Source organism: Muntiacus reevesi, chromosome 3 (assembly GCF_963930625.1).
Source record: "Muntiacus reevesi chromosome 3, mMunRee1.1, whole genome shotgun sequence".
NCBI classification, from domain to species: Eukaryota; Metazoa; Chordata; class Mammalia; order Artiodactyla; family Cervidae; genus Muntiacus; species Muntiacus reevesi.
In genome coordinates this window covers 229,745,123-229,760,098 of record NC_089251.1, presented here as the reverse complement: position 1 = coordinate 229,760,098, position 14,976 = coordinate 229,745,123, and the positions used below count along the sequence as shown (strand labels likewise).

At 36.2% G+C, this 14,976-nt stretch overlaps 1 protein-coding gene across 1 annotated transcript in view; it reads right to left on the bottom strand.

The window, feature by feature from the left end:
* Positions 1–14,474, bottom strand: part of KCNJ3 (potassium inwardly rectifying channel subfamily J member 3) — a 172,968-nt gene extending 158,494 nt beyond the window's left edge. Inside the window, exons 1-2 of the mRNA XM_065927854.1 lie at positions 13,686–14,474; positions 3,365–3,581 (exon numbers count right to left, since the gene is read on the bottom strand). Of these exons, the coding sequence (XP_065783926.1) occupies positions 3,365–3,581; positions 13,686–14,390 (922 nt within the window). The 5' untranslated portion in view covers positions 14,391–14,474. The remainder of the gene's footprint in view (positions 1–3,364; positions 3,582–13,685) is intronic.
* Between the last annotated feature and the right edge of the window lie 502 nt (positions 14,475–14,976).

The window sequence follows — 14,976 nt, the reverse complement described above, 5'->3', positions numbered from 1 at the left end:
AATGTGTTTTGTTAGTTATGTAGAGTTTGAGATTACTAAATTACTACTCTAGCATTTCAATGTAGGCTTTGCTTTTGAATCAAACCCCAGTACTTGCTGTAGCAATGCAATATAATCGTCTGTCATGTAGAGGTGCTCCCCCCCTCTCTTACTTCTCACCCCACACTCCACACTGCTCACTCCATCCTAACCACCACCTCCTTCTTTTAGTTCCTGGAATCGATCAGGTTGGTTCCCGACTCAGGATCCTTGTGCCAGCCGTTTCTCAGCCTCTGTTGTGCTCTCCTCTAGACAGGCCCAGAGGTCCTTCTTGATAGGCAAGCCTCCACTTTGGTATCACCTTCTCAGGGAGACCTTTCCTGAGTGTCAACCTAAGACTGGGAAGCATGCTTTATATTGCCAGAATTTCAAATATTTTCCAAGTACAGAGCATGCATTTATATATTTATCTAGTGAATGAATGAATGATTTTAAAAAATCTTAGTGGTTTAATGTTAAGTATGATGAAAAGTTACATTGAGTAAACAGTCGCAAGCCTGTGAAACAAACAAACAAACAAACAAAAAAAAACACTGGAGTTAAAATGGTATTACTGATGTTCAAAACATCCCCAAAGATCATATTTGCCTTATTCTAAGCAAATAACTATTATGAGAAAGTATTATGAATGAAAGGATAAAGGAGGAAACATCCTGAAAAATGAATCTAAATAAATCTCAGTATAATTTTAAATGATCATATGGACATAAGAACAGTTCATGATATTTTTACCAGACTCAGGAAGGTCTGAGAATATAGACAGATTTTACAGAGTTTGAACAGTACATGATTTAATTAGTTAGGGCATATATACAAACAAAATGTCAGATAAATTTTCCATGAAATAACATGTATAAATTATGAGTAATGTTTTGCTGTTTTTCTTGCTATACTGGATCTAGAAAACAGGCTTAGTTAAGAGGTTAAGAGGAGGTAGACTTTATTCTTTTCTCCATGAAAGGCAATCTCTAAATAAGAAATTCAGTTTCCAGTCAAGTTTTCACATTTTCTGTGGAAAGTACTCTCTGCCAGTTCATTATTTTTAAAAAAGGAGAGCGAAGAAATTGTTAAAGTGAAATCTACAGTCCTAATGAATAATTTAATGTTACAAAACTCCAAATTACTTTATGTAGAATATCATTTACTAACCATGATCCTCTGAATCTGATGGAGACACATCAGTTCAGTCAAGAACACATACGAGTATTTTAAAACAGTCTGCTTCAGTATTCCCTTAAGATACCCATGTAGAAGTCAAAATTTGAAAGAACTAATGAATAAGGCAGGCTCAGACAAATCCAAGTTGAGAGGCGTTCTACTAAATACCTGGCCTTTATACTTCAAGTACATCAAGGTCAAGAACACAAAGTAAGAATGAGGAATGATTCCATCCTGAGACTGAGAAGACAAGCAAACAAATAAGGGCATAATCCTTAAAGTGATGTTGAGCCAGGAAAAAAATAGTCATGATGGAAATTACTAGAACAACTGATAGTAGAACAACTGAAGGGAGCCTATGTGCTAAATAATAGTACTGTATCATTGTCTAATATTCTGATTTTTTTAATTACATTGTGATTTTGTAGAAGAATTTTCTCATTCTTAAGAGATATACACTAACTAGAGATAAGTAGGGAAAAATGGATGAATGGATAGATAGGCAGACAGAAAGAACTAGTGAAAGGTTTCTGAGACTGTCAAGGGAAACAGAAACTTCACTGTAGCAGTGATTAGAATAATAAGCAATTAATAAACAATAACCAGCTGCACCAAAAGAAGAACCATATGCTATAAAAACAAATCAATAAAAACCATCTGCTGTTTAAGTGCTAACAATATATTATTACTTCAATAAACGAGGCAAATAAAACTGAAATTTAAAGATTTCTTGAACTAGAAGCTTTTACATATTGGTTGCATCATTATCAATATATTATAAAAAATATACTATAGCATGATTTCAATTTTAAGTTAAAAATCTAGAGAATTTAAACCAGAAAACTGTCCACAGAAATCAAATTCCAGATAAAGATTGATGAATTAAGTCTTTACTCATTGTCCTCTAAACCTTAAATTTTAAAGTGAAGCACTAATGTTAACAAAATAATAGTAATACAACAAGTAGCTTCAAGGCAATTATTATATCTTTCTCCTTTTAGAGAGAAGAAAAAGAAGTTTATAGAGAGTGAGTATCTTGCCCACATTTCAAATATGAATTATGTAGCAGATGTATAATATTACAATGGCTTGCCTCCCCCTGCTCCTTGGACAAAGCTTTATGTCAAGGTGGGAGATTCTTTCCTTATGTAACATCTACCTTGACATAAGGCTTGAACGCATCTATGTTATTGCCAATGTTATTACAACTTTCAGTGCTATAGTTTATACATAATAACTAGCACTTTAAGATGACTAGAATGATATTGGCAGAAAAAAATGGAAAGTGAAAATATTTCTGCTTTCTCACTATTTGTAGCAAGGAAAAAACTCAAGATAGACAGATAGATAGATATAACTATGTAGATACTCCTTTCTTAGTCTCAAGCATCCAGCAGATTGTGAACCAACTGGCAATGCTTAGGTCCCAAATAATATACTCTGATTTACTGTTATTTTTCTTTTGCCAACCTTGTTCTCCCCAGAGAGTAGTAAATTGTGAGTATTCGCAGCACTACCAACATTGCATCTTAAAGAATAACATACAGCACACAGCTAGCTATAGCAAAGCAGAAAAGGAAGAAATTTTCTTTTTAAAAAATTTTTGGTCAAGGTTCAGCTGGGGAAATCTACTGACCTACTTTGAAATTAAAATGCTGCGTTAGCACACGCACACACACACACCCACACATACACATGTACACACAGGGAATTTTCCACTGAGGTTGCACTTAGTAGCATATCAAAGCTCTATCAGTGACACCCGAATCACCATCCCTAAGGCAAGAATATGCCTGCTGAGTTCAGGCTGCTCACTAATTGCCCTGAATTTATTTTAACCTTAAACCTTTTAAAAAACATGATTATAGGAAATCCAACTCCACAATTAAACTAGAACATCATAGTCATTTCTAGAAGTCATCTCAGTTCCCTTTTTTGTCTTGCAGTAAGTATTTCTGAGTTAACATTATACATGCAATCATCACAACAATAAATCTTCATTTTCAAAGCAGTATCAACTGAATGTTACAAAGAAATAACAGACAAATCATCACTTTCATTATTGCGAGCTGAGACATTTAGCCCAACCTATGAGAGGTACTATGCATGTAATACAAAGTTATCATGGAATAAAGAAATTCGATGGCATAGCTATGTTTTTACTCACCAGTTGTTTCCACAATGCCTTCTAGGATGACGACAATCTCGAACTGTTCAGTTTGCATGCTTCGCTGAGATAGGTCATAAAAGGGGCTTTTGGCATCGATCACGTGGCAAATCGTGAGGGGGGAAACAAGAAAAAGTTGATCTGCCCCTGTGCTAAAACCTACATCCAGTTCAAGTTGATCAAGGGGAAGGAACTCACCCTCAGGTGTCTGCCGAGACTAGACAAGCACACAGAAAAAGAGAAGAAATCACCACTTGTACTGAAATTTGCAAGGCAGCCCAACAGTAATTTACATTATTGCCAACATTCTGCACTATCAATCATCTGCAACAAAATCCAAACAAATCATTATGCAGCTATGTTCTAGCAAATGGGCCGAAATCCCACATAACTCATGTGGAACATACATGCATTATTTATAATATACGACTTACTATAATTACCATTCCCTAACTCATGAGCTTTGGAGAAACGCCTGGTCCAACAATGGCTGATAACACAAACTGTGGAACTAACTGTACATGTGCTACGGCTTGACATAAATCACTAAATGATAACACACTGCATGCCAGATGTTTCTTCCTCTCAAAGCATATAAGTAGGCAATTCTTATGGAGTTAAAGATAAAAGGTTGATCATAATTTAAAAACAGATTTACCGCATTATTATAAAGCAAGCATAATAATTTATTTTTCTAGGACCTTTGAAAACTAATAAATAGATATGAGCTAGAATAGAATAGTGAAGATGTTATCATATTAAATAACGTTATATACACAACAGCTCACATAGTAAAAATAAAGACAGATGCTGTTATCTAGCGGTTTTCGAACTACTACTAAATAACTGCACTAAAGTTGTTCATTTCTCTACCTATTTAACAAATTATAAAAATAGTGAAAATTAATGCTCAAATGAATTTAAGTCAAAATGTAGTTTAAAATATCTGTATTAGACAAACTTGTAGCTTACTAAAATTTTTATAAGACAGTGGCATTCGATATAAATCACTGAAAAGGTTAATTCAACAAACTGCTTACGTGGTGAAAAAAAAGTATACACATGATTATAAACAATTAGCAAGTCATGAAAGTAAACTTATTTCCCTTTTCTATTCATTTTCCATATCTGGTCTTTCCATATTCGTATTCCTTATCTTACTTACAAGGACCACAAAAAGCAAATATTTAGGTTTATATGCTGATACCGGTAAAATAAAAGCTGGGTTAAGCAGTTACATACAGAAAAATCAGGGTGGAGGGAGGCTTGCTGCTGGTCAACTGGGGTTTGGAAAAATCCAGTATATTTTAAGAGACTCTTGCAAAGCTAATTTAATAAACAAAACAGACTCCATAACACTAGTCTGTCCAATGAATCAGTAGGTTGAACACAGAGTCTTTACTCAGAGTTCCAGGAAAGACAGAGGTTTTGTAAATGAGCCTGAAAACACTGAGAACTATGGTATATATATAGTAACCTGCCCTCCATAGCAAAATAGAACCAAGACTGCAAAGTTGGTGACAAATTGTTGTAGCAGCAATTGCAGATTATTAAAAACAAAGCTAGTCAGTTAATGAAGCTACTTTGTAATTAGTGATACTCAGGAGTTTTGAGTAGGAAAAACATCCAATGAAAAGACAGAGACTATTTTCCTTCTCTGCCCTAGGAGTAGTTGATTAAATTTTTTAAAAGAAGAAGAAAATGATTACTGACAAGGAAAAAAAAAAAAAACCACAAACAAAAACCTGATGGTGCAAAAATAAAAACAGCAGCTCTAACAATCAATGTTGGAGAAAACTAATCATTTCTAAGCCAGCAGAACTCACTTATCTTTCACTATATATTCTCAAATTGGTAAAATACAGATGAGACCAGTATCTTTCCAAGTATACAGTTGTATAGCTATATTGATTATGTAGCAAAATAAAAGCTAAATTCAAAGCAAAAATAAAAGCAAAAATCCTGGGTCACTGTTCTCCCACCTACTAAGAAACAGGTGCTATATAAACACAAGGTGGTATTCTAACATTTATAGTTAATATCAGAATTTGGGTCATTTTACCAACTATTCTAAGCTCTGCTTTTTCTGCATGAAATAAAAATATTCACAAGTATAATTTTAAGCTCACTTCCCCATTCATTTTAAAATAATTTCCCCCAAAGAACAGATATTTTTCTACTTTTATATAATACACCAAGACTGAAATTCATCTCCCTCGCTCATATATTTGTTATTTATACATGTGCCTCATTCTCAGAGTAAGCTATTAGCTTCATATTCTCTGCTCATTCTACAACCCATGGAAAGAAGTGGCCTAGAAACAGACTGGCTATCAGGAAAATGCCAACCTAGAACAAGAAATGTCTTATTTTTAGCAAAGCAGTTAATTCATATGTAGGTAATTTACACTTAAATATGCATGAATCTATTCCATTCTACGTTATCTTCTGATTTTAAAAATGTGTTCCATATACTCAAAATTAAGCCTATATCCTCCTCCAAACGCTTTATATCCTAAGTCTTGGCAGAAACAAAGCTAACAACTGCATTTATTTTGTGATCCTATAGGGAAAGTAATACTTCATTTCACTGAAAAAAGATTCTCACAATTACATCCTTTTTAGATAAGTGAAATTCTCTGCACATTCATTGAAAATTATTTCCCAGTGCATAAACCTAAACCTTTCTTCTTTAAAGGACTCTGAGGTACTACATATATCCACAATTTTATCTTTCAAGTCTTCTTCCATTTTGTTTGGTTAAGAGCTATTTCAACTATCAATATGCTTAACTCACTAATTTCTGTTTGCTTCTCTGACTCTGCAGTAGACTGAGAAGCCTATTAATCACTGTGAATTAAAAAGAAAGCTCTTCTATTTAAAGGTTGGGAAGGGATTGGCAGGTGCTTGTAGAACTGGAATTGTTTGAAGTCAGAGCTCCTGGCAAGAGCAAGGTTATCTTATCAACGCTCAGACAAATACAATATTCCAGAAACTGATATATGCCTACCAAATATATCTTTAGAAGCAGGCACATTCTATTTTAGGCTTACAAGGCATTCTAATCTAGGATTTTCTAATTCTGGTGCAATTCTAGAGATTTTCTGGAGCAAGGGGGGGAAAAAGTCTATGATAGTTTTAAGTTTCTCAACTTGTATTACTGGAGTTTGAGAACTTTTCCTCAAGGAATTGTAATACATACACATACATGACAAACACAAAGAAAAAATAGGAGTTACGTATGTGCCTTTATAAACTTAAACTATGATCTGTACCTTGAGTATGTAATAAATCAGAAGCAATAATATTTCATCTATTTCTAATAATCTTATTTTATAACAATTACTGTATTTCACTCAGAAATGTTGATAATAGAAAAAATTTAGAGAAAAACCTATTTCACCTTAATTTATTATGGTATCTTAAGAATTATGATAAAAGAAGAATCTTTCATTAGTAGAGCAGCTTGCACCTAGTCTACATATCTTTTAGTTGTATAAACCTCCTAATTCCAAAGGGAATACAGAATCATGATCATTTTTACATAAAAATATGTAAACAGATACAGTCAAAATCAAAAAACTAACTCAAAACACCTGCTAAAGGTTAAGATTAATGTGGTAAATTGTTAAAATTACTGAGGTTGACTTTACTTGATGAAATAATCACTTAGAGTCTTGAAACTATTGGATGAATAAGTGGGGGAAAGGTGGAATGAAACAGCTCATGGAAAATGAGTTAATTCTTTAAAATTTAGAACATAATTTGAAAACACTAGGACTTCAGAATGACTTCCATATAACTTTTATTTTCAGTTGTATAGAATAACTTTTCAAAAGGAAATAAAGATCTCTTTGAAATTTTAAAGCTTTTCTGGTTGGTTGCATATAGAAAATTCTGGGAATTAAGAGAAAAATCAAGTAACTCTAAGGCATAAAGTTTGTTTAGATTTATTGTCCAAATAAATTATAAGTAGAATATCATAGATATTTGAAATGATTTTATACAATTTAGATCTTGGCAATAATTTCCAAGTTATTCTTTGTAATAAAATACTATTATTGAAATATACTATTTCTGTTATATACACTTCAGTTAAAAGTCACATGGATGGGGAATACGTGTAACTCTATGGCTGATTCATGTCAATGTATGACAAAACCCACTGAAATGTTGTGAAGTGATTGGCCTCCAACTAATAAAATAATATTAAAAAAAAAAAAAAGTCACATGGATCTATGTCTAGAATTTAAGGTTTGTGACTCATTCTATAGTCACAAGTACTAATTTCAAAGAAGTAACTAATGTCAAATGACTTTGAACTCCCTTAGAGTCCAAAAAGGCCTGCAAGATAATCAATAACAAATTCTGACTATAGGTGAAAAAAGAACCAAAAGTCACAGATGCTTGGAAGGGATTATCATGGTCATGTACTTTACAGACAAATTACCTATAGTGAAAGACTGCTGAGTACATATCCAAAGACACACACACTTACACACACACACACACACTGCTCTGGGATACAGGTTACAACTGCCTTTGGCATAACCAGATCCACATTTGTTCATTCTCCTTCTGGGAAATTTGTGGTCAGTTGCCCACATTCATTCAACATGGACAAACTTTACCAACACAATAAATCTCTTTGCTCTCTTTCTCCCATCTCTCTATCCCATAACTGTGTTATAACTATTGTGCCCTTTCCCAGCTCAGAGGCGAGCAAGGGGAATCTGGGGGAAAAAGAAAAAAAACTTTTAATCACTAACATCTGACATATGAGATGCACCTTTATCATATTCTAAGACTTGATCTACCCCTCTACCACCTTTCACACGTCTCCATTGGAAAAGGCAATGAGCGCCAGTGGTTCAAAAAGGAAAAGAAAACAAAGTAGGTGAAGATGGAGAGGGTGGCTCCTCTTGCCTACCATCTCTGCACTATTCTATCTGAAATTTCACTTCTCTTTAAACGGGCACTGTGTGTGTCTATGTGTATGTTGAATATATGCTGAAGTTAGAAAACTACACGAAATGAGGTCAGGGTACCACGTGGAATCTGAAATTAGGAAATGAGCCAAAAGCAGGTACAAGGATAAAGAACAATGTCTTGTGACTCAAAGCTGTTCTGGCAATGGTTTTGGGATCAGACCAAAATTAGAGTCAGGCAGAGGAAAGTATGGACCTAGAATTTCATCTGGATAAACTACAATTGTACATTTTTTACTCCTTAAGTTTGAAATTCCATCAATACTCAGGTGGAAAAAATATGACCAACATCAAGCCTAAAATAAAGATTTTTTTAATGCTAAGCCAATTATCCCATAAAAATATGTTCATTTTTATGAAAAGAAAGTAACTTATAGAATGGAATGTAATTTATCTTGTAATAAATTTTTGTGAGGATTTTATTCCATTCAAATGAAAGAACAGCTTTTTAATTCCTTGGGGACTTTTTATGGAATTTATAATAATAACTGTGGATGGGATTTGTAACCCTACTTGCACATTCTCCTCCTACTCACCAAACACCCTCAAACCCATCAAATGTTTTTCCCTGCTTCTCATTTGTTCTTACCTACTGCTGTGTATTTGTGGGTCTTTATGTCCTTATTTCTGTTCATGCTGTAGTCCCCTAAGCACAAGCCACCCTGTACTTTGTAGAAACCATATTAAAAATAAAAAACAAACAAAACAACATATTACTACTATTGAAAAGAAGAATAATAATTATAGTCTTTAAAAGGAACCCAAGTTCTATACCTATTACAGAATTATTGTACTTGGGTCAGAGAAAGCAAAGCTAGGCTAAATAAGAACTGTACTTTTTTAATAAACGCACCTAATAAAACCTCACTGACATTAAGATCTAGCCCAAGAGTTCTGGGGTACTCAGCCTTAGACTCCTTGAGTCTTTTTACTAGTCACATGTATAATGTTAAGAAGAAGAGTGTTTTTTAATAGATATTCATTTGTGAATTATTTTATTTAAAAGAGATGACTAATAATCTCAAGATTAAAACTAAAGTGCAAACTGGCCAAGATCAACTGGGGAAAAGAGTCAGTCATATAAAACAGGGTCATATAGAGTCAAAATCAAAATTACATTTAAGTGCAGGGTATAGAATGAAGACAAACTAATAAATATACGAAAAATATCAGCAATTATATGGTCCAGGAATCACTGTGATTAAAAGATTAAGACATATGAAGAGAATGAAGAGCTTATTAGTTTTGCAGATTCAATTTTGTTTTTTATAGCATCTGCACTGGATCACAATCATATGAGGAAACCAGATAACATCCAATTTTGAGTATCCATATAAATGGAGAATAGAAAACATGACCATAAAAATAATGTAAGTGATATATTAAAAGATAACTGGGAACCATCACTTCTCACTAAGTGAGAGCTTAAGGGTTACATAGCTGGCATCCTAGGAAAGAAAGATGATGACTATTTTCCATGAATAAAAATATGAAAAAATAAAATTATATTTCCATGAGAAAAATATCCTTACCATTTAATTTTAAATTATATATCTAACAACAGTTGATTTTATGTTTATTGTATGTAAACAAGGTTTGACTGAGTATCTATACATATACACACATATACACATGTATACATATAAGTACAGTGGCTTCCGGACAGTAAGTGTGCAAGCTCTTACATGATGCCTCAAGAAGTTGAAATCTTTCCCTACTAAGATGGAAGTCTAGGGCAGTCAACCATCAGTGTTAGATTTGTGGGAAGGAGTGAGATTTCCAAATCCTTTTAACCCAACACTAAATTACAAGCTCCAATGTACCAATCATTAGTCTCAACTCCCTAGCTCAGGCATTTTTATTAAAATTTTTAACTGGATGTTATGCTAACTTAACACAACTGTGCCATTCACTAGTTCCTATATTTAAAATTTTTTTAAAAAGACAGCTAAAAAAATAAATAAAAAAATAAAAAGATAGCTAAAATAAACTGAAAATTCAAATAAAACATCAATATGGGAATGAAAAGAGGAAAAGAGAAAGACCATTCATCTTAAAAGAGCTTCCTATAGCTGTATTTATAATAATATTATAAATTTTAAAGAATAATTTCCAATTATATTCTAAAGTTTTTATTTAATCTACTTTCATTTTTTCCTAAGTAGAAAAGGACTGATCACTCCAAGCATAAAGTTGGAAGATCTATATTTAAACATCAAAATAAAAATCAGTATTTGCAAGCTCAGAAGATAGGAATAGAGTTGAAATAAAATTTGCTTTCATGTATGTTAACAACAGTTAATAATTAAGCAGAAAAATTATAAAAAACTTCCATCAAGAAAGAGAACCCCAAAAAATGCATAAAAAACCTCATAGTGGCAAGGATTAGAAAGCCACATGAATGTTCTTACTGTCTTTGCAAGAATAGAACAAGCTTTATAGTCATCAAATAGAATTCTTACATTAATATTTACAACAGGCTTTATTCAGCAAATAAGAATACAGTAATAGAAAAAATACAAATGAAATTAACAGGTAATAGGAAGAACTCATACAGACTATAATACTATTGTTAAATATTAAGCTTTTGTTGCCTTAAAAGTCTATGTATTTCTTTGTATTAAAGATATATAAATTTTACATTTAAAATGTCAAACATGGATTAAGAGAAGAAACTGAAATGTGTAATAATATTTAATAAGAATATATAAGACTAACATCAAAATGTTACTGCTTTAAGCTTTTGGTATAGCTTCACTTTAAAAATATAGTTGGCTGCTTTCGGTCACTTCATCTCAATTCCTAAGAGAAAATAAGAGTCATTTACTAAAAGCAAATCTTCCCTCTAATTTTGCTGTATGTTATCATTTTCCCAATAAAACATGGCCCCTTTTTAATGAAGTCTAAGGAAATAACAAGAACTCTTGAGAATTCATTTTAGTCACCATGGCTACTGGAGAAATCAACTTCAAGCAAACTACTTACTACAAGTAAGTGACTGGATGAAGAGTTGCCACTCATCAACCCTCTCCCTTCACAAAAAAATCAGGACAGAATTTCATCATAATTTTGTTTAGATATAAACTGACGCCACATGCCAATCAATTTTACTTTTAACCCTGACGTCTTCCCAACATATCAAAAGTAAAAAATTTTAATAGTATACATATTGTTTTAATTAGATGTTTTTAATCACCTTGTGTTAATATAGCACCTTGCTCCAAATTTGCCAACACTAGAAATCTATTTTTTTTAATAAAGACACTTCTTACAGTACATGCACTACATGGTCTCATGCAGAAAAATCACTATCAGCGTCCTGAACCACTAGAGACCAGGGGCTTCAGATTCACTATAACTTTGTAAAAAACAAAAACAATAACCAAAACATGCTATGTATGTTAATTCTATTTATTTCTGACTTCTGATCATCTAAAAACATCCAAATATGTTTCCTTAAAAAGATATTTGTTTTAATAAATGTATTTATATCTTTGAAAAACTAGAGAATAGCAATAACTGACCTTTAAGGTCTAATTTTTAATTTCTAGTAGATCAATCAATATGGTAAACTATTCTTCAGTAAGAATCTCAAAGTGACACACAAACATGGCTTCCATGATAGAGACTTTTGCTATATATTTACAAAATGTTCCCAGTACACCTAACCTAAAAAAGAGGTTATGTATCTTGTTATATACATAGAAACAAGCACATACAACAAACATGTCTACAGCATGTTTAGCCTGATCCAAATAACTCAGTTCAAACAGAGGTTCATAGCAGGATACACTATGTTAAAATGTTTTAAAAATTACATGCAGCTTATTGGAGTTTTATAAAGAATATGATCCACTCAAATTACTTATTTACAATTACTTAATTAACATATACATTGGAACTAGGTTAAAAATTTTCCAGTAAGCTACACACAATTTATTTACTGTCTGTAGCATAGGAAATATGCATATGATGTGAAGTGACAGGACAACCGAGCTACTTTAATTCTAACACTATACTGAGCAAGACAGTCAAAATTGATTAGGGCAAGACCTTTTAAATCAATGATAAAAATGACCCAAGAGTCAAACTTTTAAAAAGCACACGGTACTACTTTAACTGCCGTGTAAACTGAAGCTGTATAAAACCATATAGACCTGGGACGTAGAATTGAAATCTCAAAGGTAAAATGTCAACCTAAATACTTTAGATTTTCATTTTATTAGTGTTAAATTGTGAATGGGGCTATGACTTTCTATGGAATCTCTGAGAAATTGTTGAGATTGTACTGCGGGTCATCCTTTTTGCTTTATGAACATTTGAAAACTAGGGAGAATCCCTCAAAAAAGATGAACTATAAATAACACAGAGAGAACTGGGCCTGTACCCCTCGTTCCCACACTCTAATTGGGTTGGTGAGCAGAGGGGGCTTCCCTCCTTGTTGGAGTGGTGCCCTCTAACGACCAGATGGACCTTGCTTTAAAAATCACTCCAGAAGCGATTTCTCTTAGCATTTACAGGGCTGTTGGTAGGAAGCAATCTTCTTTAATAGATACTAAGAAGTTTCAGGTGAAATCTGTACTTGACAAAGGCTTCACAGAAACAAGCAATTAAGAATAAAATGAATAAAAGAGACTGCAAGAAAAGCACTCAGCTTTCACAGAATACTTCTCTAGGATAATATTTAGGAAAAATAAAAATTGACAACAACCAGGTGTTACTTTTTCCACTTTATAAACTGCTTCTCTCATCTGTGTACTTGTTAAAAAGATGACCACAGACTTATTGGGTCTGAAGCAATAATCCACTTGCTGATACTCTTAGGGAGCGGGACGGGGATGGTGGGTGGAGAGGAGAGAACTATACATAAATAAATAAAGCCTTGGGTGAAAACTGAGGCAAGTTCAGCACCTTTTGTCTTCAGACTAAAAGCCTGTTCAGTTTTAATACTTCAAGTTTACTGGAGTGGTGTACTGACAACAAATCCAAAGCTCTCTAAATAGGAAAAGAGCCAGGGTGGGAAGGAGAACAGGGTCTGCCTGTACCTCAGAGGGCCAGGAGCCAGCACCACTCCGTCAGTGTTACTAGTCCAGAAGCGATAGAAGTACGTCCGATTAATAGAAACAAGAATAAAACAAACAAGTGCAAGAGAATGGGTGGGAGAAGAACAGAACTGTCGGCTGCACTCTCTTTGCCCCATCCTCCACCCCGAAAAAGCAAGTTTGCCAGTAGCGTGGGACAGCCGAGCAGCCAGGGGGTAGCCCGCAGGTGGGCTAATCCCCCGCGCGTGGGGGTGGCGGCCGCCAGGCGGGGAGGGGGCGGACGGCACTTACTTTGAGCAGCTTGCAGCGGATCTGCGCGGAGACCATGTGGCTGTTGCGCAGGTTGCCCACTCGGAACATGAGCGTGAGTTTCCCGTCCCTCATAGAGATCACCGCGTGCTCGCTAAACATCAGGGTCTCCGCGCGCTTCTTGGGCTGGGACATCTTGATGAACATGCAGCCGATGAGGAAGGCGTCCACGATGGAGCCGAGAATGGACTGGAAGAGGAAGAGGATGATGCCCTCGGGGCACTTGTCGGTGATGTAGCGGTAGCCATAGCCGATGGTGGCCTCGGTCTCGATGAAGAAGAGGAAGGCCGAAGGGAAGTTATAGACATTGGCCACGCAGGGCGTGTAGTTGCCGACGTGGGCTTTGTTCAGGTCGCCCCGAGTGTAGGCGATCACCCACCACATGGACGCCATGAAGAGCCAGGCCACTGTATAGGTGAGGATGAAGATGAAGAGGTTCCAGCGCCACTTGAGGTCCACCAGGGTGGTGAAAAGGTCCGAGAGGTAGCGGCTCGTCTCACTGCCCAGGTTGCCGTGCTGGACATTGCACCGGCCGTTCTTGTCCACGAACCGCTGTCGCTTCTTCTTGGGCACGAGCTGCTGCTGTTGCGGGCCCTGGCCCGGCCCCTGGGGCTGCAAGCCCGAGCCGCTGGACGAGGTGGTCACTACCTGGTAATCGTCCCCAAATTTCCTTCGGAGTGCAGACATAATACGGAGGGGCGAGCCAGATTCAAACGCGAAGCGAAGGCGCAGGAGCCGAGCGCTGCAAACCAGCACCAATAAGGAGGTGGGGGCGGGAGAGAAAGGGGGGACCAAAGCCGGCGCGCCTGGGGTGGGGGGCGCACCCGGCGGCAGCTGCGGTCTCTGCCCCCCGCAGACGTCTCTCCTCCCCTGGGACGGACGCTTTCTCTCCACGCTGAGTCTTAAAACCGAAAAAAGTGTTCTCCCACACTCAAGGCAGGAGGGCTGCGAGGACCACGAGCCCAAGCGCGAATTCGCCTCCAAGCTTTTCCAGGCTTCTCCTCTCTGCCCCCACCACCGGCATCCCGGGGGCCACCTCTCGCTTCTCCCAGCCCCCCCTGACTATCCTGCCGCACTCCCAGACTGACTGCTTTCAAATGAACGAGTTGGCCAGCGAGTTCCAGCCCACCCGCCAACTCGCCGGGTTGCCCGAGCCGCGCTACCTGCTCCGACCAGACCCTCCCCCCCACCCCGCCGCTCCCAGCTCGCCCGCCCCCCACCCCCCGGGGCGGCTGCCGGCTCCCTCCGGCGCGCCCGCCTCCTATCTTTTGGC